We start from the raw sequence: 27,548 nt of genomic DNA, 5'->3' as shown, positions 1-27,548 counted from the left end.
GACCACATGAGAAATCCTCCCAGGAGACTTCTTGTTTCATCTTCAGGAAGCTTCAGAGTCACCAGCTAATCTTCACAGGGCCTTTGTGGTTGGCAGGTATTTCAAAGCCAGCCCAGTTTATATGCCTGAGGTCATCCCTATTTAAAATGTGGCATTGAAATCAAAGATGGGGAGCAAGTTTGTTGTTTTCAGACATTGAGCAAAAGTCTGTGTTTGGTTCCTAAAGTGGAACACCTGATTCTGTATTTAGAGTCTCTGCTTTTGGAAGTGCTAGACTGAATGAATTATAAAAGGCTCTGTTAGCTTACTGGAGCTGTTTCTAAATCTTTAAGTTCAAAATCCAGAACATAGGTTTTTCTCCAAATAGGGAAACAACTGGCTGTTGGAAATACTTTCTCTTCAGGTCACCACCTGATCAGGATTTATTTTTTCTGTGTTTTGTTGCTTGTCTGACTAACCTAATGCTCTATTCTCTCTAGCCCAAGGCATTTGATTTCTGGCCTCATGCATTACAGCATCCAGTTTGTCACTGGTGTTTTGGGTTACTTTGCATTTGATGTAAAGCATCAGCTGGCCTGGCTACAGGGAGAATTCCAGTGGTGATTCTGTTGTCTGCACTGAGTTCTGGTTGGCACACATAATTTTTATAATGTCTTAACTCTTAATTATTATCACTGGAGCAAACATGCTTAGATTATTATATAAAAAAGATATTTTTTTTTTCCTCTGTCAGGTGTCTGCTGGAGTACCACCAGAAGGGGATCAGAATGGCCTCATGGGGAGAGTGGATGAAGGTGTGGATGAATTTTTCACTAAGAAAGTGACAAAAATGGATTCAAAGTAAGTTAAATTTTTTTAGCAGTTATTTTTTTTAAAAAGTCCATCTTGATAACTGGGCAAGCAGCACTTTCAAGCTGTGTTTGACTCCTGTTCCAAATATCCGGGATTGCTGTTGTCAAAGTCAGAAAATACCTTAGTAGTCAAGACATTGTGAATTCAACTACCTGCCCTTAAAAGTGGCTACTTTGAAATAAATTGCTTTACTATCCCATGTTGGGGGGATTAATGACTAGTGTTTATTTTTATAATTCAGTTGACTTCATTTTACCCTTCAGTGAAGCTCATTAGAGCTGAAGCAGAGCTTTGTATTGGTTGAGAGTTCCCCAGTGCTCATTGTACACTCTCTCTCTGTGTTTCTCTCTAGTGAGGAGTGCTGTTGGGTACAGCGTTTTCATAGATGACAGTAGATTTGTGCTGATTCTGAAATATGTTAAAGATGTGTTTCAGCAATTTGTAGTATTCCAGGTTTAAGCAAAACATTAATCTGAAAGATGTCTCCTTCTTTATATAAGGGTTATAGAGCTGATGCAGTTGCTTTGGAGCTGGCTGTATATTTTCAGAACCATGCATGTAAATGTTCTTGAATTCATGCGTGTTTGTGCACGTGCACACACAGAGTATTTCCATAACTAAATGAGAAAGCAAGGGTGATTTCCAGGCAACTTGGAATGACCCTTTCTGTGCTGTATGTGACATCCATGAAGGAAAACAGTAAGTGTTGACTGGTAGATAGCTGTGCCAGTAAAAGCAAATGTTCTAAAGTCACTATGAGTTATAGATATCTATAGTGACATGTGAAGCCATGTGTGATATACTATGTATCATAGTATGAAATTATGGTAGCTTTGAAAAATGTCCTAAGCAGGTTAAGTTCAGGATGCTCACAGGCTTGCATTCTCATGTGCTTCCCTTGGGTGCCTGCCAGCTGCTCATTTCACATGTCCCTGTGAACTTGCACATCCCTGGCCATGCTCTTTGCTGAGGATCTTTATTTGGGAGGACCTGGCACCACTGGCTCTCTTTCCAGTTTGGATGCTTTTATGCTTTCATGTGAATGTGTTTGTGCTCAGCCTTGCCCTTAAGTGTAATAATCTGCTCAGAAGATGCCTCTAGAAAATCCTAGTGGCAAGTGGGCTCTTTAGGAATTGGTTTTGCTTGTTTGCTTGTTAGGTTGTTAGGGTTTTGTGGTTTCTTTTTTTTTTTTTTTTTTTTTTTTTTTTTTGAAGATGAGCATCTGCACTATGAAAGTGACCTCTGTATTACTTAATGAGAGAAAGTAGCTAGTTCCTATTTCAAGCAGGGTCCTTAAGGAACAATATTTCCCAAAAGCTGTGTTAAACATGTGCCTAGATCAGTTCTCCTTTTACTAATAGGCAAGTACAAACCACAGGCAGTGCATTCTGGAAACAGAGCACAGTGAAATTATATGTTGTGGTGGATTGACCCTATGCCCACCATCGCTGCTCTATCACTCCCCTCCTGCTGGACAGAGGAAAGAAAATATAATGAAAGGCTTGTGGATTGAGATAAGGGCAGGGAGAGATGTCTTGCCAGTTAGCATCATGGCCAAAACAGACTCAACCTGAGGGAAAATAAATTTAATAAATGTCATGGTTTGACACTGGCGCAATGCCAGCACCCCCATGAAAAGCACCTCCATTTTTTCCTGGAAAAAATTCACTTCCATGTCAAACCACGACAATATATTAACAATCAAATCAGACTATGATAATGAGAAATAAACCAAATCTTAAAAATAGCTCTTCCCACCACTCCCTCTTTCCAGGGCTCAACTTCAGTCCTGATTTTCTCTACCCTCTCCTACCCAATGGAGCAGGGGACAGGGAATGGTGGCTGCTATCAGTTCATCACACATTCTCTGCTGCTCCTTCCTCTTCAGCAGGAGAGCTCCTTACACAGAAGCCACCCCTGTAGACCCCGTGCTACCAAAACCTGGCCATGCAAACCCAATATCTATGTGCATAGACAGCTTGGTTAGAGCTGTCTGGTGTTAGAAACAGCTGGATGCCCAGTGCAGATGAAACAACTGCACAAAGCAGCACAGGAATCCTCAAGATATGATCAATTCTAATTGTCCTGTTTTTAATTTAGAGACACCATGTAATGATTTGGCCTAGGGCAATGTATGGGTCATGGAAAACATTAGCTTTGCCTGGAAGAAGTTGTTTGATACTATTTAAAAAAGGGAGGTGGGGAGTGGAGAAAAGTTTGAAATGTCTGTGTCTTTTTTAGGAGACCATCAACTAAAAGTTCAGACAGCAGCGAGCACAGTGAAGCAGGTGATGAGAAGAAGAAAAGGGACTCGAGGAAGAGTGGTTTCCTTAACTTAATCAAATCAAGAGGCTCCAAATCCGAACGCCCCCAAACTGTGTCGGTGGCTGAGGAGCCTTCCTCACCCAAGGTTGCTGCAAAAAGCCCAGCTTTAGACACAAGCAAGAAGGAGGCAAAGCCTGCAGAGCAGAACGGTGGCACAGAGCGATCCGAGGAATTAAAGACGCCAGACTCACTGGAGGAGGTGCAGACAGATGATGTGGCAAAAGCTGAGAGAGGTGACAGCAAGGGAAGCCCCCAGGGAGGCCGGAGGTACGGTGTGCAAGTGATGGGCAGCGGACTTCTCGCAGAAATGAAAGCCAAGCAGGAGAAGAGAGCAGCCTCTGCTCAAAAGGTGAAGGCAATTTGATTTCTTTTGAGTTATTAAAAAAAAAAAGCAAAACTGTGTGTCTTCAGGAGAGGTGGTTTGGGTGGGTTGGTGGCTGGGGCTTGACACATCAGTCCTGCTTTCCAACAGGGATTGTGGTGTTCCTGCAAGAGGACTGCTCTCTGCTGTGGTGGTTGAACACAAACAGCCTGGCCAAGGCAAGGCTGCACGTGTGGAGCAGGAGTTGCACCCTTGCGCCTGCGCTTTCACTCCCCTCGGGGAAGGAGTGACACCTGCCCTTGCATTTGGTGTCAGACCATCACAAACACAGAAGAGGACATGTAATTGTTTGCACATATCACAGAATAACTTGGAGACAAATAGTAAGCCCAGCTCAGTATTTCCACTCTATAAGATGTGTGGTTTGTTCACAGTGCATACTGCAATTGCTTCAGAAAAGGTAAAACTAGGACAGGCTTCTTACGGTGTGCCCCTTGCACACCAGTACCTCAGGTATGTGGCAGAGTTAACTACAGTGGTGGCTGGCTCTTTGAGAAAATGATGTAGACAGATGGAGAGGTCTGCTGTATATTAAATTAAATATTCCATGCAGCCGCAAAATACTAACAATGAAAGAAAACAACCTGTTAAAAAAATATTTCCAATTTCTTGTCCAGATTCCCTTTGCTCTCTGTAATTTTCTCTTCTGTGAAGTGCTGGTCCTGGGCAGGAGCTCTGCTTCACTCTCCAAATGTACAGAGTGGAATATCCTTGTGTTCCTCCAAAGCATTCTGTGCTGGCCTGTTTTGCCTGATGCCCATTTGCCAGTGGTCTTCCCCGTTATTATCCTCTGCTTCCTGCCAGCTGCAATTGGCATATTTCACAAGTACCAAAGAATCAGCCTTTTTTCACTTCTCTCCTCCTCTTCCATGTGCAGGAGACTCAGATGTTCTCCATTTGTCATCACTGTCCCCTGTCATTTAAAAGGTGTTACCTTACAACAAAACTCATCTCGTGCTTTGTTGTGTTTTCCTTCCTTTGACACGTAAAGAGTTGTCTTGTTGTGACCAAGCAAGGCACCCAAAGTCCATTTTTACCTTTCTTCATAGCCTTACAGTGCTTGCCATGATGTGTGAGCTGTTCCTGCAGACACCAGAGTCTTGTCACAAGCAGATTCGAATTAATGCGAATTAATGCAGTTGTCTATGGATCATTAAGGAGATCTTCAGTGCAGAAATGATTTTTCTAAAGAATGACCAATTCCTTCCTTTCTCATTGGTATTAAGTAATGTCCATGAATAGTCTCATTGACTTTTAAAGCACCAAGTTTTCAAATAAAATGCCATATGATTTTAAATAAGAGTATTATGCCCTGCCTGTAATTTATAAAATACCAAGCTGTTCCAGATTATATGAATTTTTAAGAGCATAATTGTGTATGCTTTGTGCTCTTTGGGTTCTTAATGCTTATTATCTACAGTGAGTCAAATCTGGAAGGAACATGACTGAGGTAGAATATTAGCATGTGTAATTTTCTTTATAAGTGGGGAAAGTAAAAGTCCTCTTCAATTGTTGAGCTTTCATAACATTAATTGGAAACTTTAATTTCGTCCTTCAGAAGTAAAAGGTGTTGTTGCCAATTCCAAGGTTTTGGGGTGGTATTTTTACCACACTTAACTTATTTACTGGTTGGAAAGGTTAGTCCTCTTATTTCAGGTTTAAATTACAACAAAATAATATTATGGATCTTATTTTTGTACAATTTTATATTTATGGAATGCAAAACTATGTCTTTATACATATACATATATAAAAGAGTGACAATAAAACTGAACTGAAATAGGAATCTGTACACAGAAGAATACTGAGTTATCTATCCTTAATGTTGCTCAGAGGAGACAAATTTGAACTCCTGTTCAAAAGCATTTTTCACATACTTCATCCATCACAATATCAAATAATTTAGGTTTGCAGTTTTATTCATGATACTCATGAAGGTGGAAATCATACAGTATCCTGACACCTGAGCTGCAGAAGACAGCATCCCACTGCTACATTGTTCAGGATGGTTATGATATCAAGTTCTGTAGCATTTTCAAATTTATCAGAATTTCAGCACGATAGAAAATTGTATTTTCCTGTAAGGTACAGATGGCTGCTTATATTCTGAGCTATTTTACATGAAAACAAAGCCAGAAGGAATTTACTATTTCATTCATACCCTACCACAGTCTTGTTACAGATAAAAGTGATGAGCAGGTGCAGAGTAGATGGAAAGATGGTAAATGCATTTTTGTTTTCTTTTGCTTAGAATACAACGTGGGAATTGGCACTAATGGTAGAGTCAAGTATTTGGAGATCCGTATTGCCTCAGGGCACACATAAATAGATCTTTTAGCTCCATCTAGTGTTACACACTGGATTTTTAAATACCTGAGCAAGGCCCACAAGGAAACCATCATTCATAGCCTGTTTATTCCCTCTCAGTGGCACCTAACTCTGCAGTGTTTCCCAGCCTTGCACAAATTCCTATTAAAAATACAGCCTGGGCATTATTTACCTACATGATGAATTCACCTTCATTGATCTGACTTCTCAGGGTAAATTTTTGCTGCCAGTGTTTAGTGTTGTCTGGGGACCATAAGCTGTTTGTAATGTGTGTACAGTAGGTAGCCAAACATACTCACATCCTAATTGCATTTTTAAGTACTACACTAATAGTTGCCAGCACTGGCTTTTCTGCTTGTCTTGGTACATGGTCATATTTCCCCAGTTGTCCCATAACTAGAGAGGGAGGAAGGAACTACAGTGAAATTAGTTTCATACAGTCATGCAGCTCTCCTAAGTCATTTACTGTAGTTGTGTTATGCATTTTTCTTCAGCATTTGCATAAGACAATTAGTTTCTCAGTGAAAGTTCAAGAGAATTTACATTCCATGAAAAGATTGTTGCAAAAAAGGTGTTTTTTCCAAGGTACAGAAGAAAAATCCAGCAAAAGGAGAGTGGTATTCCCTTAAAAAAATATATAGTCAAGACAGTCTTATAGAAAAACTTGTAACTTTAGGAGGTCAACCGGTGAGAATTTAGCCAAAATCTCAATGTCAGTCAAGAAATGGGAACAAAAACTGAGATTCTACCCAGTGGCACAAAGCCCTAGTGCTTCTTTGGAAGTGATTTTGTCTGTATGGACACCATAGCTAAATATTCTGGCCCTACAAGTCACAGCATTTCTAGAGTTCATATGTCCAGAAGACTTCATTGTATCAGGGTAGTTTTACAGCACAGGAAGCTTAATGATTATTCTAATAGCAACCTCCTTAATGCAGTGTGCCATTTTAAGTGTTCACCTGTTCTTAGAGGAGAGGTTGGGAGATAGCATCACCCTGCCAGGTCTTATACAGGAATGGCAAACACTCAGCATCTCCATTCTCTTTGTTGTATTGAAGAGTGGCTTTCTTTTAGGAGCTGTGAAATTATATGAGCAAAGTGGTGGTATCAGAAAATCTGTATGGCCAACTACACTGTCTTCTGCATCACTCCCCAAAATCATCTTCTCTTGAAATGCACAGGAAAGGCGCATGGCCAGCATGGATATTTAGAGATCATTTCTTGATGCTTGTATTTGAAATACTGCTTTCACTCTAAATACATCAATTTTTCTATAGTAAATATGTACTCCTGCTACTTGTAGCCATTATCTTCCTTCCTACGTTTCCTGTTGTCCTATTCTTAACTACATGCTATACTTAGCAGTCTTTCAGATCATAACCCCCAAAGGGCAGTGATCATGTTTGTACACTGTGTGGCACATGGTGGAGATTTCTGGATGCTATGGGAGGGACAGTCGGTGTTGGAGCAGTAGCAGTGAACATATCAGTGTTATTTATGCGTGGGCATACAACCAAATGCAGTACTCACCAGAACAAATCATTTGCTTTAAGTATTTGCCACACTAACTGTCTTGAAATAGCAAATAAAGATCAAGTTTGAAGCTGCCTGGCTGCAGAAGTCTATCCCTACTTTTATAGTTTAAAAAACCCCTCACTTTTATCCCTAGTCTTATCTTTATAAGGCTTTCTCTCTTAGTATATCCTGCACCTACTTCTATGTGCTTTTTTTGAATCCTCTCATTTGTCGTTTTGTCTAAGCTTTGGTAGCAGACAAAGCAGTAAAAGGAGGCTGGTTCTTTTACAGGTGCTGCATATCTAAACTTCTCCTGGTGAATACACAGATGTCAACCTTACTTAACTATGACATGACAAAAACCTATTATTGACAATAAAAAAAACTATTAAAAAAAACTAATATTGACAATAGAAGACAGGCAAAATATCAGCACATAAACCAGAAGTTCCCTTTCTTTTGAGGGGACTGAGCACCCAGCAGTGCTGTTAATGAGTAGCTTTGAAAACTTCTCAGTAAATAAGGTCTGTTGGTTTTTAGGGGAATCCTGTAAATATGTGAGCATTGCTTACTTCTGTAGTTGCAGTTTTATCTAAAATAAGAAGTTATTTTTCTGTTTAGAAGAGCATAAGATCAATTCAGCAGTCATATTCAAAATCTAGATCTTCAGAAAAAGGTTTTCATTTCAAACAAGAAGCTTTTAGATACAGAGCTGTGTTAGGAGACCTCTCACATAGGAGGCAGCGTGTCACTGCAGCTCTGATAGGCATGTGGCAGTGTTAGGTACAAATCAGGGTAGTTTCCTTCTCACTTAGCTCTCCAGGATCTGAAACAAAGAGAGAGAATGCACCATTTCTTGCTATCACTGATTTCTCTGCCTCGTGGCTTCCAAATTAGAAGGTTTTTCTTAACAGGACCACCGAATTGTATTAATTGCAGATGTATTACTAATCTGAGAGTTTTTCTCACTCTTTCAGAAACTTGGGAATGACACAACTCCCAGAGACTCTTTTGACACAACAATGAGCTCAGAACGACTGGATGGAAGTGGTACAGGTACAGTATAGGTTTTTTTGGTATAAACTTCCTGGAAAACGCAAAATACCCGATGTCCAGAATCTCACTTCCCTCTTCAGATTGAATGTCTGCAATTGGTTAAGCAAAGTAGGAGTTTACACTATTTGAAGAGCATTAGAAACAAGCTCACTTTTTGTGCTATGGATGGCACTTCTTATGAAGTCAGCTCTAGGGCTGAGTTTATGGCTCACTTTTATACTCTTGTTGCACAGGAGAGAAAGTACTTGGGTCGCCTTTGGAAGAAGGCTTTTAATGGGATCAGCAAGGCTGAAGCTCAACCCAAGAGCCAGCAGAAATGTCTGTGCAGAAAAAAGTGGAAGTGCTCAATATATCTGAGGATGGAAATATGACCAGTTTTCAAGCTTTAGGTTTGCTCATAGTAACTTGAGTCGTGCTGACTTTCAGCTGACTGTAGTGCTGTTGGTCTGTCAGCAGTCCTGACTCATAGTCAATGGCAGCTGGCTCTTCCCAGGATTTAACCAGTCTGATCGAAGCCAGGGCTGTCTGCAAAGCTGTGGAGGTCCCTGGACACTGCTCATGTGCACAAAGCAGCTCTCCATTGTGTACAAAATTATGTTCAGCCTTGCAGTGCTTACAGCACCAATTCCCTCTGCACCTCATCTTTCCATGCCCTTGTCAAGCCACAGTCCTGGGCCCTGACATGGCAGTGCCACACTGCAGCCACCTGAGGACAAGGCTGACAGACTGGTTTCCATGTATACTTTGGGGACTGGCCAGTGAAGGTTTCAAAAGAGATTCAGCTCTCGTGGTTTGTATTTACTATATGAAAAGAGTGGTCTGAACTAGGAAATCCAGGTCTGATTTCTCAGCAGCAGTGGTATTCTGCAAGCCTGGCACACAGGATTACTGAAACATATAGAAAAAAGGCTGGAAAAACAGGCTGAAATCAAAATCTAAATATGGCTATCTTGATTGAGCACTTCAAATATCAGTTTTGAAGTTTTATTTATTTTTAAAGCTTTTTTAAAAAAGCGTATTCAAAGCATGCCATAATCTATAAATCAGTGCTTTTAAAGCCTGCTTGTCTTTTGAGGAGGACCTCGTGAACTGTATGTGTCCCCTGAAGACATCATACTGAAGTCAGAGGAGCAAGGATAGTCTGCAGTTTGGGCATTGGAGTAGCTAGGGGTGTCTGACCTCAACTTGTCTCTGGTCATTGTCTCTGTATATGACACATTTCACCCCCACCACACTGCACTGTGCTTGCCTCTTCCTTTTGGCCTCCAGCTGTCAATTGTTTCCTTACCACTCTTGCTTGAGAGCTCCCCAAGGCTTCTTTTCATTGTTGCAGCTACAGTTAGTCTTTGGCTTGGGCTAATTTATTTTAAATTACTATGTTCTAATAATGTTAGAAGGCCTGAGGTCAGGAAGAAAAGAAAGAAAGGTAATGGAAAAATTGTTGAATATTGTTACAGGAGAACTAAGCTAGTGGTTCCGAAGGAGAATAAGTTTTGAGGCTTTTATTCCTTGCTTTGTGTCTGGAAGTAGCCTGCTTCTTTTGTATGCACACACACACAGGTGCAGGTGGTGTCCTGCCGTTTCACTTGCAGCAAGAAAGTATTTCATGTGTGCAGATACAAACTCTCCCTGTCATGCACTCATGCTCATTTCTATGCACCATACAGCTGTCTGCTTTGCCAGAGTTTAACTCCAGCTGGGCTGGAAAACAGCTACATATGCTGGAAAAACATACTGGAGATTGGCTTGCAACAAACTGTATAAACACTCTCCCTCCTTTCCTGCCACTGCCATTAAAATGTCTGTGCTCAGCACTTCCATGTTCAGTAGGCTTTCTGAATGGGAATAGCAGGTAGGTAGGTCAAGTCAGCATCTGAGAGCACACACTTGGTTTTGCCAAGTGCCAAGGCTATCAGTCTGTATTTCAGTTAATCTGAAATTCTCTTCTGAGATTAAAGATGTGAAAACTGTTGAAAGTTGCAGGCTGAGAAACAAGTTCCAAGATTATAATTGAAACTGCTAGATATAAGCCTTCTACCTCCTGAAAGCTGCAGAGTAGGAAAGTAGAGCAGGCTTTTTTTTTGTTAGCAGCCTGGAGTCCTGCAGGCTTTCTACCAGCTTGCACAGCTAGATGGGACTGACTTACTGCTTATAAGTCAGTGTAAATTGATCTCTAAATACTCTGGTCTTTGTTTGGGATAAACAACATGTTGGTAAACTTACTAATGTGTGGAAACTGTAAGCCATGTACAGTGTTATTAGACAAATCAAAATACTATATAAAGAATACTTTGATCTGGGCTGAGTTTCAAAATCTCTTCTAGAGCTTGCTAAAAGCAACAAATAAAAAGATGTAGCCTGCTGGTCACACACTTGGGGTTTATTTTCTGGGCCAGGATTTCTCTGTTGATCTTGGAAACCCAACCTTTCGTCTGTAGAGACACAAAACAGACAAGAGCGGCTTTTTCCACTAATCCATCACTGTTTTCTCAGCAGGTAGGCTGTGCCATCTGCTCCTAGAAATAAGAAGGAGGAATAAAGTCCAGCTAGTCATCATCCCAAATATATTAAAAAGGGCAACATGTTATTGCTGTTCTGGGCAATTCAATCACAAATCTTAGCACATGTCAAAACTAGCAGGTTTAGATGCTTTGCTTGCAGTGATTTTGAATAAGACATTGGGGATCCTCTTACACATAGCAGTGCATGTGCTAGCTTGTGGTGGTATTTTCCACACCACTGTAGCTGTGCATGGAGCCTTCTGTGCTGCAGCACACTTTATTTTATGTGTCTATTTATTTCAGTGCCTAAACAACAGCAGACCCTTTCAGAGAGTCGGTTTGCATCGAATAAAGGCGACTCCATCTCAGCATCATCAGAAAAAAATTCAAAAGCTGAACCAAAGGCAGAAGCTGGTGCAAAGGCAAGAAGTTCTTCCAATACACCAACTAGTCCAAAGCCCCCACTGCAGTCAACAAAGCCCAGCCTGGCAGGACGACCCACAGTGCCACAGAAACCACGCTCTGCCTCTCGTACTGGTGAGAAGCTCTTCTGGGCAGCTGTTATCCCCAGCTCGGGGTGCTGTTTGTGTGGGCTATGGTGGAGACACCCTTTGCCACATCCTGAAGAGAAGTTAACTGGAGAGGGACAGGTTCTTCATTGCCTTTCTCTTGACTCACAACTTCTTTTCCACCTCCTTTTGCCCTAATTCAGATAAAAGTATTGAAATAGTTTAATCTGTGATCCTCAAGAGTAAAATGTGAGACGCAGTAGTGGCAGAGCTGTTTTGAGTTAGTTTGCTTTCACAGAAGAGGTGAGCACGGAAAGCTACTTCAGCATTAAAGCCCTACTGTAGTAGCACTGACAAAAATAAGTGTGTTTTCTCTAAAAACCTGGCTCTATATACTGAAGTCCTTGGGGTTTCATGGCAGGTTTCTCTTAGCCCCTCAAGCAAGTGCCTGTTTCTTAATAACTTGCACAAACCCACTGTCTCTTGCTTTTTCCTTGTTTAGCCTTTGTTTATTTCCTTATTGCTTTTGACTGAAAATAATTGTAACTCTGCTTTTATAACCCTGCAAGACTGCCTCCTGCCCAGGTATTATCTTAAGGTAGTGGAAAGTGTTTCAGCAGATCTCCCATGCTTTTGTCTGTCTGCTGTTTAATAGGCCAGTGTCACAACCTCTTCTTCCCAAAGTACAGCCACTGCAATTTAGAATTAAAAGCCAGTTAGAGACTTCCCAAATATCTACAGCAAATATAGCTCATTAACTGCCAGGGAGTGAAAAATATGAGCATGGCCATCTGTAAGAGCTTGAAGCCCTCTTGACTTTTCCCATAATCACTGCTGACCTTAGAATGATGTAATTTCTTATAAGGATGAGGAGTCAAAGGGATGTTACGGCCTCCTCCCTGCCCTTAATGTGAAACCTGAGCTTTCCTTAGTCTCTGCACTCCAGTGGGCAGAATGTTGTTCACATTTAAAATCACCTTCAGATTTTAGGTGGATTTACATGTATTTTATTGACCATTTTAGAAACAGTCATCGAAGTGAGGGATGTTGGGTAAGATGCTCATGAAGATGACTGCAACAGGGAAGGCATGGATTATTTAGTGGTGTTTAATCTGTAAAATGGGCAGTCAGGAAGACCTGAGCTGTCTGCTTCTGACAGCTCCTATTTCCTGCAGAGAGAGCATACTGTGGATTTAACACGAGGGAGTAATTAATACTTACCCATAATAAGCCAGCTCTTTGGTCAATAGTAAAAGCAGCACAGCTCTGTTGCAGTCTAACTTCCGTCCTAGTACTTGTAGTAGCCCACTGCCTAAGGATGCTCAGGCAACGTGATGAAGAAAACCAAGCAATCATCCTTTCTGTGTTCTTGCTCTTGCTGTTGTTTCCAGCAGCATGGCCACAGAAATAGTGGCAAATTTTTTGCTAAGTAATTTGGGTGCAAATGAACACAGCTTGGATGTCCACAAATTGTCAAAGACTGAAAGTCTATATCTAGCTGTGTTTGCCAATCACTGTGCTCCTCCTTTTGTTGATATTGCGCTTTCCCAAGCAAGTGGCCTCACAGGCATATCAAATGCATGGAGAAGGTCCAAGAATTGTTGTATCTGTTCATCCCAAATTGTATTTGGGAAGCTCATTACTTTCCTGCTCTGAAAGTGAAACAGTTGACTCTTTGTGGTGTCTCCTTAGCAGAGATAAATTTTGATTGATTTATAGTATGCCACTGAATTAATTCTTTTTAAAATATGCAATACAGATGATACTCTGACTTCCTTTTTTTCTTCTGTCAATGCTAACCTATCTTCCTAGTACCTCTGTTATGTACACATGCCATTGTTTACTTCTTGAAAAGGAAACATAAAAGCAGTTTAAGTAATCCACTGTGGCTGTACTTCCCTACTATCCAAATGAGGCCTGTGTAGTGTAAGACTAAAAAGGTCTTCCTTTAAGGACTGTAAGGTAGTCAACTTGCCTTACATAATCCATATCTAGCCTTTTAGAGAAACAAGATATCCAGATGGTTTTAAACTATGGATTTGAGTTTAAGTTTCAGATTTTCTCACAGTCCAGAAGATGGAAGTATTTTTTTTTTTTAGCAACTCTTTATGGATGCCCTTGTGTTATGTGCTAGGAAGTTATTTGTGGAAGTACAGAGTTTCGTAATGCTTTGTTTTGTAATGTAATTTGTTTCCCTGGTTCACTTTTAGACCTTCTAATTGTGAAACAGGACTTCTATTATGTTTCAGGACAATGAAAATATAACTAGAACAAATATTTCCAGAAATCCATCCAATTTTTTTTTCAGCTGTTCTTTACAAATTGCTACTTACGTCATGCAGGTAAATCACATCAGATTTCTATTTGCACTACAATAGCAGCACACATGAAAAATGCTGAAATTGAGATCTTCTCTTTGACTGCTAAAAGTCTTTCACCTGGACTCATGTCCATACAATTTGTTTACATACAATGTAAATTCCTGAATCCTTCGTTTTCTGACACAGGTTCTGGCTGCTTCTTGTTTGCGTATTGTGTTGAGGTCTGGTCCATCATAAGCAACTGTTTCTGTGAGCTTTAGTGTAGGTATAATTTTTCCTTCTCACCTTTTTGTTTGTGGTACTCCACAGAGGATGCTCCAGAGTCTCCTTCCGGCCCCAGTTCCCCAAAAGTTGCCCTGCTCCCACCAGTGCTGAAGAAAGCTCCTTCTGATAAAGAAAAGGATGGTCAGAGCAGCTCCTCAGTCAGATCATTTTCTCAAGAAGGTAGGAGTATTTGTGTAACCTGGTGTCTTCTAGTGAAATTTCATGTGTCAATGTCTCCTGATCTGTTTTGACTTGGAAAGGAAGAGGGTTACGCATTTGAAGGTGCAAAAAGCAAGGAAAATTTATCTGGTCACCTATTCAGCATCTCGTCCACCCATCTTCCTTTGATCAAATCAAATAAACAATTAATCCCTGGGTATTAATAATGTAACTGAACACTTAAGGGATTCATGTGTTGTGTACATTTATGGTTGGTTTGGTCTGAACTAAGATGCTGGTTGATATTGGTCACACAATAATGTGAAATGCAGCTCTGTGGTTCAGCACGTTTCCAGGGGAGCAGCCATAACTTTGATCCTTGTAGCCAGCCCACTGCTCTCTTTGTTTTCCTTTCTGTGGGATCTCTGCATGTGACTGAGGTCACCTCCCCATCCTCAGGCAATGAGTCTCTGTGTGCCAGGGCAAGGCTTGGTACCTGTTACCTTTTATACACAACAGTAGGCTGCTCTCTTCTCTTTGCTGATTTTCATGTGTGCACTGGATTTCTACTTTTGCTGATGCATTGTCTGCCCGGATTTGATTCTTAGAAGAGTTCAAGCTTTCTCTGATAGCACAGGGTATGTGGAGAAGTAGTCACAGGAATGTTGCTTGTCATGGTGTTAGCTGGCACAAGTGATGATGTTTGAAATCTGGGGATGAGATGTCTTCCTACCTTGGTCTCTCCTCAAGAAAGACATCTAGGGTGATTCTCATCATTTAAGCTGTGAAACAAAGGGGTGCCCTTTCACACTGTGACAGCAGATTTTCACAGTATAAAATGGGAAAAAACAAGTTGAGGCAGCTACGTAATGCTGGGTTGTGAAGACTGAGAAGTTGTGCTGCCTACAGAGCCCACTGTCATCATTCACATGATCCAGATTGCCTAAAGCAACAGAAGTCAGGCACTGTGCTTTCTTACTCCTTGCTCCCTTAAACCTCTCCAGTCAAACACAGAATTTTCTGTTCGGCCCTACGTGGCACTGTACATATTTAATCGATAATAGTTTAGACTTGCCAGGTCCTTAAGGAGCAGCTTGACTTTGCATAAAATTGTTTGGGAAAGAGTAAATTCTGTTTATTTTATTTTTATTCCTTTTCATGTTTTCTTTTTTATTCATTACTGTCCTACTTCCTCATTTAGCCATTCCTCTGTCCTTGCTTTCTACCTCTCTTCAGGCTAGCATGTTAAATTTATTTCTGCAACTGGTAAATCACTGCAAATCTGTCCAAGTTAGTAACAAAATTATATCTCCTGTGAAATAAAGCTACAAATTAGATGATACTTGATTGTAAAATTTCTTTATGTTGATGATTTTAACTGTACTTCATGGGACAATCTGAAAATATACCTCTTTGCACTGCACGGCTGTGAGATCGGGCTACAGTTACCCTCAAGATATCTGGACTACATTTAAACAAGCAACTGGCATACTGATTACTGCTCTCTGAATAATTGATTAAATGGGTTGGATAAGTGAAAATTTTCATATTACCTTCTGTATGTGGGCCTACAGAACAGCTTAGGAGTATAAACGAATCCTTTTCCTTGCTAGAACAAACAGGAGATTGTCAAAAAAGAGACGCAGCTCTTGACTGTGCCAAGCCATCTGGCAGCGTGAAAACCACTCCGGGGCAGTATTCTACCAGTGCAGAAGAGGAAGCTAATGTGCTTGGGCAGAGGATGGCACAGCCAACTTCTGGTTAGAAGTTTTCATTTTTCATCAAGGTGGAGCTTGATAACTGGCACTAACAATTGTTAAGAAATGGTAATAACAAAGAAGCCACAGAAGAGTATGGGTTTGTCAATATGAGAAAGGTAAAAATCTCATGGGGTTCCAAACATATTTCTGCTCTCATGAAATTTACATGGCATGAAAAAATTCACAGATAAAACACGTTTCGTGCATTTTTCCTTTGAGTCAACTCCAGTGACCATCTAGCACATGCAGCCCCTCTGCAGAAGAGCACTCACTGCAATCTGTGACTGCTCAGTGCAGCAACACTGGCATGCTGCAGGTAGGCTGGCTGCTGCTTGCTGTGCTTGCACACCTGTCATTTCTAAGATCATGCACTTTAGTGTTTCAAAAAACATTTCAGCTCTAATATTGTTAGTGCCAGTTTCAGTGCATCACTCACAAAACCATTTGAGAACTGGGTAAATCGGATTATTTATTGTTACTTTGATTTTCAGTGGCAAAAGCAAAGAAAAATACCACCTAAAGAACCCAAGCCCAACACTGTTAGTCAAAGGAGCAACTTCAACTCACAGTGAGCTTATTCAGTAGGCTATAAAAATGTTAATTTCCTTTATGTGCTTTTAAAATATAAAAGCTCCTGTTCTCAAATGGTACATGTTTATAATGTTTCTTTACCTATTAAATGGTTGGTTTAAACAGTTGTTCAAAATTACTTTTCTTTCTAAAGTATTTTAGTTGTGTATTTGAACATCTTATGCAATTTCACTTACCCACAGTTTTTCTGTTTATAAGACATCACATAACCCTTCCTTAGCCCAAAATTTGTCCTTCTTGTATTGTAGAATCAAACTTGGTCCATCCAAACTGAGAATCTCCCCTCCCTACCATAATCAAATTATTATATTTTAGTTCATTCTGAGATACCTCTCTGACAAAGTAAGTTTTGCAAGCTGAGATCCTGCCATAGACTGTTGCAGGTCACCTGCAATGGTTCTACGGTTCAACATCGAGGCAAGGGTAAGCTCTTCTGGCAGAAGCCTGATTGCACTATGGGAACTTAAATGCCTGATACATCTTTCAGTCATTTATGAGGCAAACTACTTGCCTATATTTATCAGGCCATAAACTAAAATGGTTGCTGTAGGATGTGGTTTGGGTTTTGTTTGAAGAGTCAGTGAAGGCCAGACAAAGGCCAGGTAATTATTAGGAGGTACTGGTATCAAGGACGACTAAAAAAATTTCCAGGCACCTATTTCTTTGAAAAGCAGTGGTATTTTGGAAGGTAGAAATGCCTGAATATTTTTTACAGGATAATCCTCTCCAGTTCTATGAAATGGCTTTAAAAACCTTTCTCAAAATCCCTTCCTGTTTCCCAGCTTGTAATGCTAGGATAAGAATGCAGTGAGTGTGTAACTGCTGGCCCTTATTTCCTCACATATTTCAGTCAGCACAAATGAGAAAACAGCTGCTGTGGCTGGAGCTGCATGCTGAGGACAGGGCAGGCTGTCCCTTGCAGTGGTAAGGCTACAGGTGAGTGGTACATGGGGAAGGAGAGGTGGTGCTGCATGGCCACAGCAGCTCCTGGTGCCTTGTCAAGAGACGTATTCACAAAAGTGGTCAGGAACAAGGATCAGTGTGAACCAAAGCCTACCCAAAATGCTGGAGCAAAGAAGGTCTTGTAGTGACAACATTTAATTTTGTGGGAGTGAAGTGAGGTGACTTGCAGCAAGGTCACATTTAAGGGCCACTGTGTGTTTGAAGTTTTACTTCAAGTGCAAGTCTGAGATTTGTAAGGCTATCAGTCCTTGGGTAAGGTCACCATGGTTGATGTATATAACCAGCTTGTTACCGTAGCAGTTGTAGGCCACTGATTAGATCAGGAATCTCTACAAGGTTTTACAACCTTCTTTTCCAATTTATTTTCAAACTTATAGGTTTGGAGAAAGCCCTGGCTTTATGGAGATTTCAGAGTGCTGGGTGAACAAAATGTGTACTGTTTGCATTTAGATCATGGGAAGTGAATATGGCTTCCTGCTTTCCCCATTGCCAAGCACAGCAATGTGCAGAGCCATGGGTGTCCTTCTAATCAAGGGACAGAGAGGACATTGGGACTTGGCAGTGTAGTGGGGCAGGGAGAAGCAGTTTGGATAACTTGGATGCTGAGGTGAATGTCTGTCCTGTTCAAAGCTGCTGAGACAAAAAGGAGAACACAGATGTGTCCTGCAAGGGAGACAGGCCTGCCTGAGATGTGCATCACTGGTCTGAGGGGTGCCCAGCAGGCACATCAGCCTAAGCAGTCAAGAATGCACTCTCTGAGATTCATCCCAGCTGGAAAAAAGAATGCTGTCCTGGTTTGGAAGTGGTGTAGATGAAAATAAAATCTCCAGATCATTTCTAACTGTAATGTTTATCCATGTCACAGTGAAATACTAGGTGTCATGTTTCAAGTTCGCCTGCTTGCCAACCAACAGTGGAATAAAGCTTGCTCAAACTCTCTCTTCTCACCTTTTTCTGGTGTGAAAAATTAATGGATCTATGCTACTCCTACTAGTGCAAATTAATTCAGTGGTATCAGGAGCAGCTCCCATGTGCATTAATGACCTTTTTATTGTTATTTTTTCTTCTTCCTTTCTCTTCTGCAATCATTAGTAAGTCCTGTTTCTGTTTTATGCAGCTGCAAAAAGAAGTCCTGGGCAGCAGTCTCATGAGTTCCAGGAACTGAAGCAGAGGTCCTTAAGTAAAGACGGCCATCAGGGAAGCAAGTCCAGTGACTCTGGCGAAGAAGCAGATAAAGATTTTATTTTTATTTAGCAATCAGTACAAGTGCTTTGTAGCGCAAGAGCTTTTTATAACAATCGGGGTTCAGCAATCAACAGTCCTTTTAGTCAGCTGCTCTTTCACCACAGGTACATTTCCATGCAGAAAAACTGATCTTCCAATCATGATTTACAGTACACCTGGCATTGATTCAGCCCTTAATTTCTGGTCTGTACAGTGCAAGGCATTCCTTTCCATGCCTTTGCCTAAAGCCAGCTATTCTTTCATGTATTCTACTTGAATTTCTCTGAAGCAGCTACAAAGAGTGCCCTGCATTAGGGCATTTAGAAAGCAAAGCAAATTAACTGGACACTGTCTTACACTAATACACTGTACAGCAGGTAATGTGTTGTACTGCTGAATGTAAATGTGTCATATCTGCACGTGACTTACCTATAAATATATTCTTGCGGTATGCAATTGCACATTGTAATTATATTAAAAGAGCACACTAATAAAATAATTTGTATAGATTATATATATTAAATGCTTGGGTATGGTTTTTACATTCTCCCATAGGGACCTTCTTTCTTCCTGTTCTCCTACTGTACATAAAGCTCCAATGCTTACATTTGTGTACCGTCAGAAAGCACAACAGAGAAGGATTTGGATATGTATAACCATGGTATGCTTCCACATTCGTATATTAATGTATATAGTTGATTGGAATGAGGGCAATTGAAATTTTATTAATATTGGTGTTTTCTGGAGGCCTTCCTTGGTTCTGTCTGCATATTAGCTTCCTTTCAATGTGTAATTCTATGAGAAACATAGTTCAACATCTGTAAAAACATTTCAGCTTTTGAGGGAGGGGATGCAAATTTCACGGCTACCCACTTACATTACAGGTTGAAGGGATTTTATTCATATGTATATTTGTAACAATAAAAAAATGATTTTACAACTGAAATACTAGTCTTTGTTTTTACAGCACTGTTTGTGGTCTGATGGTCTCTGGTCTTTGAATGCTGGCATTGGGTCACATAGGCAAAGTGTGTTAAGATAAAACCTGTATAATTTTTCTGCTTCAAGTAAAGTGTCTGTTCCAGCTGAAAGAGACACATACACATCATAAAACTGCTGAGGGAAGATCTCTTTACTATTCTCCTCCCTTTGAATCTTCAGCAAAGTAGCCTTTGTGTGAGCCAGAAACACCTGCTATCTAAATTCTCAATTTTGGTCCAATTGGACAGAATAAAATTTGTTTGGTAACTCTCTCCTAAGAGAAATTTCTCTAGCCCTTTTGTGGCTTCTTGACTGGACAAAAGTGCTCAGATACCTGCATGTCTGATGACCTTCTCTCTGATCCCTGTGCACATGTCTGCTATTGCCACTTCTCCTATTGCTCTATAAAGGGCTGCTAAGTAAAAACAAAATATATTAGAAGCACTTGGTAGATGTTTACATCTCAAAAGTAGGCTACAAGGTGGTGGGAAAGAGGTCCTGAAGGCTGGGGGTTCCTTCCTGAGGTTTGCCCTGACTTGAAATTATGCATTTATCTAAAATTATTAAGAAAGAATCTTCATATATTCACATATATAGTTTTGATTTATTTGCCATCAGTAAGAACAAAAGACAAATGGCAAAAGAAAACTTGAAATACCTGTATTATAAATGAAAATTAATTTATTAATAAATAAAACACAATTTTTATTCCTATAGGTCATAGAAAAGACAACTGTCTGAGAAGCGTAAGCATGCAAGAAGGGTTGCTCTAATTACTGGTTTTGTGAATTGAAGAAAATTACACCAAGGACTGTGGTATTAAGACAAAAATTAAAAATAGTCTATTACTTCCAGAGATGTTAGTTGCTGAGGATTCCTTACTTGTTCTTGATGTTCTTCTCATCAGTCATCTGAGATACTGTTCTGGTCCTGCTGTGAGAAACCACAGCAGTAGTGTGTGCTCACAACCCTGACATCAGTAAGCCAAAGAAAGGGATGTCTCAAATGCTGTAGACAAAGCATGTACTTGTGCTGTTAAGAAGAAAAGCTTTAGTGCTGTAACATTTGTTTGCTGGAGTATAAGGATTTCATTAGACATCAGTGTTTTTCCATATTAGTTATGGAAAGCCATTCGTCTTTATTCCAGCCATCAGTGTGTTGTGGGCAGGCTTAGTGGTAGAGGAACAACTTTAAAGGAGTCCTAGTGAGAGCTCTTGAAGACCTGGGGTTTGGCTTTTTGTGTGTGTGGCTTTGGGGGTGGGGAGGAGTGATGATTTTCTTACTTTACTTTCTTTCTGCCTGGCATGTCCAGCACTATCAGCCTGACTGAAAAGAATTCATGTTGCATCCAGAGCACCCCTCTTGTACCTCTTCTGCATTTAAGAAATAATGACTTTTATTTTCAGTATCTTGAGCTCATAGAGGCCATGGGCAAGTGCCAGTGTGTTTCAGGAAAGGAACAACCACTTGTCCCCTGGTGCCAAGCTGGGAGGTTTGGGGGGATCCTTGCAGAGCAGGGAAGGTGCTGCCTTTCCATGAGCTGCGGGCCCTCCAAGCAGGTGTGCAGCTGGCAGAACCCTCACTTCTCGTTTCCTCCCTGCTGCCTGAGCTGCTCTGGGGGTGGCCTTCTGTGATCTGTGCCTATCCTGGCCCATGTGCTTCTCTGGGAGGGTGAGGGACAGAGCCTAGAAGCCACATGCAGCTGCTTTGGTGGGCTGTCAGTGGTGAGGATTCCTGGAGTTCCTGGGAGACTGAACAGAGATCAGGTAGAGGTACCACTGAAGAGAGGGTTGCTAACTTGTTCTCCCAGGGCATCCATAATATCTTTGAGTATCACCAATGCTCTGTGTTCCTTCCTGTCACACACTGGTGCTGTGCTGGCAGCGGTGGGAGCAGAGTTTGGTATGGGAGGAGGTGGCCTGCCTCCCAGGCATGCTGCTGGCATTCATTCCCCTTTGTCCTGGTTTTGGACAAATTAGGGGGAAACACCTCCAAAGGAGCCCCCTATAGGAAACCAAACCCTCCGCAACCTCCCCCCACCACCGGGTTCGGGAGGAATTCCTTCAGAGGGGAAAGTGGAAAAAACTTGTTTATTAAGGCACAACAAAAAAACACTCCCCAGCACAAGAGAAATAGCCCAAGACGACCACAGATGTTTTCACCAGTCCAAGGGGGTTGAGCTGTATCTCTCTTCGCCGCAGAGGGTACGCAGCTTCTTTTGCAGACCCCGGGGGAGCTCCTGCCCGGAGTAGGTCCGATGTCTTCGGGGGGGGGGGGGGGGGAAGGGAACAACGGAAACCGGGAAAAAGGAAAAAAAAAAAAAATGGCCAAAAAGCAAGCCAGCGAAAAGCAGAGAAAAAAAGAGAGGAAAGCAGAGCCAGCAAAGCATGCAGCCAGCAGCAAGCAAAGCAGCAAGCAAGCTAAGCGGCAAGCCAGCAGCCAGCCGGGGGGGGGGGGGGGGAAGGAAGACAAAACAAACTGAGGACAGGGAACAAAAACCACGATTGGGATAATGAGCATGAAAATGTCCTGTCCCCACGACACCCTTGCAGCTGAGGGCATCTCCACAGCGCTGTGCTGCGCAGTCTGGTCGCACAGAAAGGGCTCAGAGGCTCCAGCTGGGGTTATGTGTGACACCATGGCTTGGTCCCTGGGCCATGACTGCTGTCAGACAAGAGAGCAGTTGCCCTCACCGTATTTAGGGGTGACAGCAAGGCCCTCTGCTTCCTCCCATGCACATAAGCATGTGTACCTTCTGTATGAGCAAACAAGAGGGAAAGACCAGCAGCCCTGGTCACCCAGTTAGAAATGCTGCCCTGGAAGAGGGCAGGGTCTTACCATGAACAACTCAGTTCAAAACTGCACCTAACTGATCCACCTTTAGGAAAAGGGGGCAAAAAGCTCTCCTGGAGGGAGCTGCTCTGTTCTTTTCTGCTCTTAAATCTGGTTTTCAGGTTTTGCTGACAAGGAATTTCACCCCTGATGCACGCCCCCTCTGAGAGGCACTGAAGAAGGACTGTGGCTGCATGCCAGTGTGAACTCAGACAGCTCTGTACCACAGCTGCAGGACCTACTTCCCACTCCCTGCTAAAGGAGGTTAAAATTTGACTGATACATTTTGAGGTTTTTAAAGTATTCCCTGATGAGCAGTAACAACAGTAAATAGCTGCTTCCTAAGATGGGAATTGTAATCATCCTAAATCTTCCCCCTCTGCTAGAGCCAGACATCCAGGCTGAGACAAATTGGGAATTAATGTGGCCCATTAGTCACAAATCTGTGCAAGCCACCACACTTAGCTGCGAGCTCCCACCAGCACAACTTCTTGCCAACACTGCTTATTAATTGATTAATGTGGAGATGATTTCTCTCTCCTATTGCAAACAAAATAAGGTATTGAGAATAATTTTTGGGAAACTAGCAGAAGGCTCTGCTCCGGTTTGAAACTCATGAGAGCTGTGCTGCTTTCCCCATGCCCAGGGATGCTAATACTGGCTGGGTTGTGCCTGAATCCCACCGCTGGAGATTATCCTCTGCTTGTGCTGTAGCTTGGGGAAGGTTTCAGGTAGAAACACTGTGCTTTACTTCTCCTGGAGCCATGAGCCAGAGGAGTAACAAACAGCGCAGATTGAGTAACGAATTATTATTTAATGACTGTCTTCTGTTGATCAGGCCTGGGAAGCAGAGCAGTCTTTTCCCCATGCTAAGAAAATGAGGAGGATGAAAACTGCAACATAAACACAAGGTACCAATCTTTCCTTCTAATGTATGAGCTCCCCATCCCAGAAATAAGGGGTCATAGGAAGATCTGCCAGGCACCTTCACAGTTTTCCTACTCATGCCTCCTTCCAACAGGGGACTCTCGCTAGCATCACAGCAAGTGCCTTTGGAGCCACCTGAGCTGTCCTCCACTACTGTCCAGCATTTCCAAAGCCTCCTGACCACAGGCAGGGCAGGACTTCACAGCAGCTGGGGTGTCTTCCCCAGGGGACAGAGAGGGGTGTGCCCATTTTTGGTTGAGAGCAATCAGCTTCACCAAACAGACAGAGCTCCTGGAGTTCCTCAGGACATGATGGTACCTTGTTTCAGCAGGCATTGCCAGTGACTGGCATCTTAAAATGCTGCTCTTATCATTGCATGTGGAAGTGTTTTTTTCCCTTCTGAGATTTCTCTAGCTCTGGAGGGCAGTCTTCCAAAGCGGCACAGAGTTTGTGTATTCAGAGACCTGGGGAACAGGCATCTGAATGGGTGAAGAAATGCAGAAGTGAGGCTTCAGGGTGATCTGCAGGGCAAGGGAAACAAATCCAATAGTGACTTGTTGGCTGATGGCAAGTCGCTAGAAAGCATCCTAGTGGGGGGGCTGCATTCAAGTGCCCCTTGGGATTGTGAGATGCCCTAGAGGTCCCAGGGTCACATGTGGTGAGGAGAGAAATCCCAGCTGATGGAGAAAGGCTGATGCAGGGCAATGGCTGAGCTCCTGATAAAGCTCTTTTTTCCTCTGAGTCCAGGCCAAAGCTGCCAGTTCTCAATCAGCAGCTAGGGACAAGGTGGTCCACAGGATGAGGCACTTGCTTGGGCAGGAACCAGAACCAGAACGCCAGCTCACCCCCTCCCTGGGCCCTCTCACCTGTGCTTGCTCCTGCTGCATCAGGGACATCCTGCAGGGGCAGGGGCTGCGAGTGTCCTGGGGTAAAAATTCCCTCCATGCCAAGTATCAAAGAGGAAGTGCTGTGAGAGCAACGATGCTCATCAGCAACAAGAAGCTGAAGAATGAAAATACAGATGAAGAGCTGTATTTTTGAGTAGAGGGAAAATAATCTGTGAGTCTCTGCACAGAAAATGGTGTCATTATGAGGGATCTGTTATTACAGGACTTAATTTCTTATACTGTATGCCACAGCAAACTGAAGAGGTTCCTGCAGATAGAGTCTCTTCCTAATTAGAAAGCTGCTCTGCCTTTGACATCCCTACATCAGCTGTCCTGGGGATTTATTACATGCAGGTTCCAAGTGCCCGTGTTTGGGAAGCCTGCATGGAAAAGCAGATATGATGCCATTGTCCCTCCAGCCGTGAGTTGTGGTTTTTGCTCTGATGCCTCTGTGCTGATGCTGCTTTGGCAGTTTATGATGAGTTCTCCCAGCTGACCCCAAATCCAATCCTTCAGGGCCTATTTTTCCTGCTTTTCCAGTAAGCTGACCTGAGAATAAAAAAGCTGCATGGGAGAAAGAGTATTTAATTAGATTGATACCAGCCAGGAAAGGCAGGAGAGGGGCTGCTAGCTTGGCAAATCCAATTTAGTTTCACTGAATGAAGGAGTCAAGTTAACTCTGTAATCTCTGTTTAGCATCGTTCCAGGAATGCCTCCGTCCCTTCCCGTTTGCTTAGGTGAATAATACCTGACAGATGTAGAGGAGAGTGCTGTGGAGGCTGTACAGCCTAGGCTTTATTTGGACAACATTAAATTCTAGCCAAAGACTAAAATAATGAAAGTCATGAACTGTAACTGAGACTGCAGTCCCTGGGTAGTAATGAGCAACATGTAGTTGGGGGAAATATCAGCTTTTCTTTTGGGAAATCTCCATCCTGCCACAACTCCCTTCTGATGTCCTGGCCCCTCATTTCTGTGGAATCCTTGTGGGAAGAGGTTGTCTGCTTCCTTATAACACTCAAGGGATCCCATTGCTGGTCCAAAATGAAGAAAACAACAGAGGACTGAAGCCTCAATTTGGAGGGTTGGCTGGGAAGGCTGGAGACACTTAGATTTGATGGGAATCTGTGGATGGAAATGTCTGTGGGATGGAAGTCTTTGTGTCACACCACATCCATCAGTACCTGACCTGAACTGTCACTGCCCTTCTTTTCACCCTGAACCCACACACTCTGCACCATGTGAGCCAGAGAGATGGATCCAGGATCTAGCCCAGCACAGGAATGTGGGATTTGCTGGGCAGAGGGAGGGAGCAGGATGGAAGTAGGGGCAAGAGAAAGACATCCTTGTTGGAAGGTGGGGGGGTCTACTGCTAATAAGCAGCTTGTACCCATCTGAGGGTGGGTTGGAAAGAAGTCTGTTTCTTTTTTGCAGCAGACAGCTTCATCTTTGACTTGATTTCCAAGAAATTGTATGAAAGGTAGGGGGCTTCACTGATTGTATTATTTCCATTTCTATTTCCTTTCAGTTTGCCTCTCATTGCTTCTGCAGCATTTTCCTTTGCTGAGATGCTCACAGACCCCTTGCTGAGCATCATCCCCACCCTTGACAGCCCGAGCTGTGCACAGCAGCTCAGCCAGCACACCCACCTCCCACTGCCCTGATACAAATCAGGGTCTGGGGAAAATGGGGCACACCAAGGATCTGGGCTGCAGCTTTCTGCAGGACCCATGCAGGACCCAAACCACCTGTGAAACACCTGCCCAGTGAAGGATGAAATGCTGATGGCTGCTGTTGGCTTCCTCAGTGTCTCCAGTCAGTGCAAAGCTGAGGGAAGCTGAAGCCATTTGATGAGGAAAATTATTTCCATTTAACTGTGCCTGCATGTATTTGGAATTTTCTCTCTGTAAAGGCGAGGAGCAAAGTCCCACCACAAATCCAAATATTTGGTTTGGTTTTTTTGTTCTCTAGTCTGTTCAAGGGAACCCAGATGTTTCATTTCACATTAATTCATTGTGTCTGGCCCAAATAATGAGGCATTTGTCAGCTGCCCCTCATTTTTGTTTCCAGATCAGCAATCTGCACTTTTATCCACGTTTTCCCATTTACAGTTTGATTTAGCCTTTCTGCAAAGCTGGGGCTTTGGCCATGAGCTCCTTATTTTGCTCTTTACTTGCCAATAGTTGCCATTTATTAATTTATTATCAATATCAGTTAAATAAAGCATCATTGCTGGTGTCCTCAGCTGGAGGGTTCCTTGACCCACAGCAGGACCAGGCAATGGTTGTGCAAATGCTTCCAGCCTCAAGGGACCTACTGAAGCACATTCATTTTTTTAAGGCTTTCCAAAACACAGGTTTGAGCTCTTCAGTCTTGAGCTTTACTGCACAGTGCAAACCTGAAGCCAAAGTCCTTAATCAAAAGTGTTCATTACTTTTTAAAATACTGCCTACCTCTAACTCTTATTTATTCCTCTGAGGAAATAAACCAAGGCAGAGTGGTTGCTGAGTTTGGTACATGAGCTGCACACACAGCAGCTATCCTCAGTGTGTTGTTTTAATACTAATGCCAATAGGTCCACAGTTCAATATGCTCCTCAAATTTACAGTGTTCTACAGAAAGTCCAACTGGATGAGTAAAAATGTTCTGAGCTGTTTTTTGTTTACTTTGTTTTTCTTCTCATTCAGGCTTTACTGAGTCACCTAAAGCAATTGGAGAAGCTGAACGCATTTTAGGCATGCAGCAGGATGGCCATCCTCTCTGCAGGCTGGGATTTACCGGGTCCCAGTCACTTTGAGTTAAATTTTGCAATTCCACCCCTAAGAACCCTAAATCCATTGTGTGCAATACTTGAGGTGGGGCAGAGCAGCTAAGCTGTGTATCTATGGGGTGGCCCCTGTATCTATAGGTTATTTCAGTAGATGGTTTTGTCAGGAGAGCAAAGGCATAGCTGGTGCAAACAGAAGAGGAATCCATCATCTCTGCCCCTTTTTCCCCCTTTGCAGGTATGGTGCTATGTGAAATCAAAATCCCTCTCTGCCAGCACTGAGAGTGCCTGGGATGACAAGGATGCTCAGATGGATGGACACATACCATCCACATCCTCATGCACAGGTAACAAAGAGCTCTTGTAAAAGTCCTTTAAGCTTGAAGGTCTTTTTTTTTCCTCTC

At 42.4% G+C, this 27,548-nt stretch overlaps 1 protein-coding gene across 5 annotated transcripts in view; it reads left to right on the top strand.

The window, feature by feature from the left end:
• Nucleotides 1-19,696, top strand: part of CARMIL1 (capping protein regulator and myosin 1 linker 1) — a 187,131-nt gene extending 167,435 nt beyond the window's left edge. For 2 of the 5 annotated variants that reach the window (XM_053947591.1, XM_053947583.1), the window contains 7 exons: nucleotides 734-840; nucleotides 3,094-3,526; nucleotides 8,380-8,458; nucleotides 11,263-11,496; nucleotides 14,099-14,233; nucleotides 15,826-15,972; nucleotides 18,644-19,696. In XM_053947591.1, coding sequence (XP_053803566.1) covers nucleotides 734-840; nucleotides 3,094-3,526; nucleotides 8,380-8,458; nucleotides 11,263-11,496; nucleotides 14,099-14,233; nucleotides 15,826-15,972; nucleotides 18,644-18,780 — 1,272 coding nt within the window. In that variant the 3' untranslated portion in view covers nucleotides 18,781-19,696. Of the gene's footprint in view, nucleotides 1-733; nucleotides 841-3,093; nucleotides 3,527-8,379; nucleotides 8,459-11,262; nucleotides 11,497-14,098; nucleotides 14,234-15,825; nucleotides 15,973-16,463; nucleotides 16,669-18,643 lie in introns of those variants that run through there. The other 3 variants (XM_053947615.1, XM_053947607.1, XM_053947599.1) reach the window with 2 other exon arrangements.
• Nucleotides 19,697-27,548: the final 7,852 nt, after the last annotated feature.

The sequence above is a fragment of the Vidua chalybeata genome, chromosome 1 (assembly GCF_026979565.1).
Source record: "Vidua chalybeata isolate OUT-0048 chromosome 1, bVidCha1 merged haplotype, whole genome shotgun sequence".
Lineage (NCBI taxonomy): Eukaryota > Metazoa > Chordata > Aves > Passeriformes > Viduidae > Vidua > Vidua chalybeata.
The sequence above is the reverse complement of the archived record's forward strand: the minus strand, read 5'-3'. Positions and strand labels throughout refer to the sequence as shown.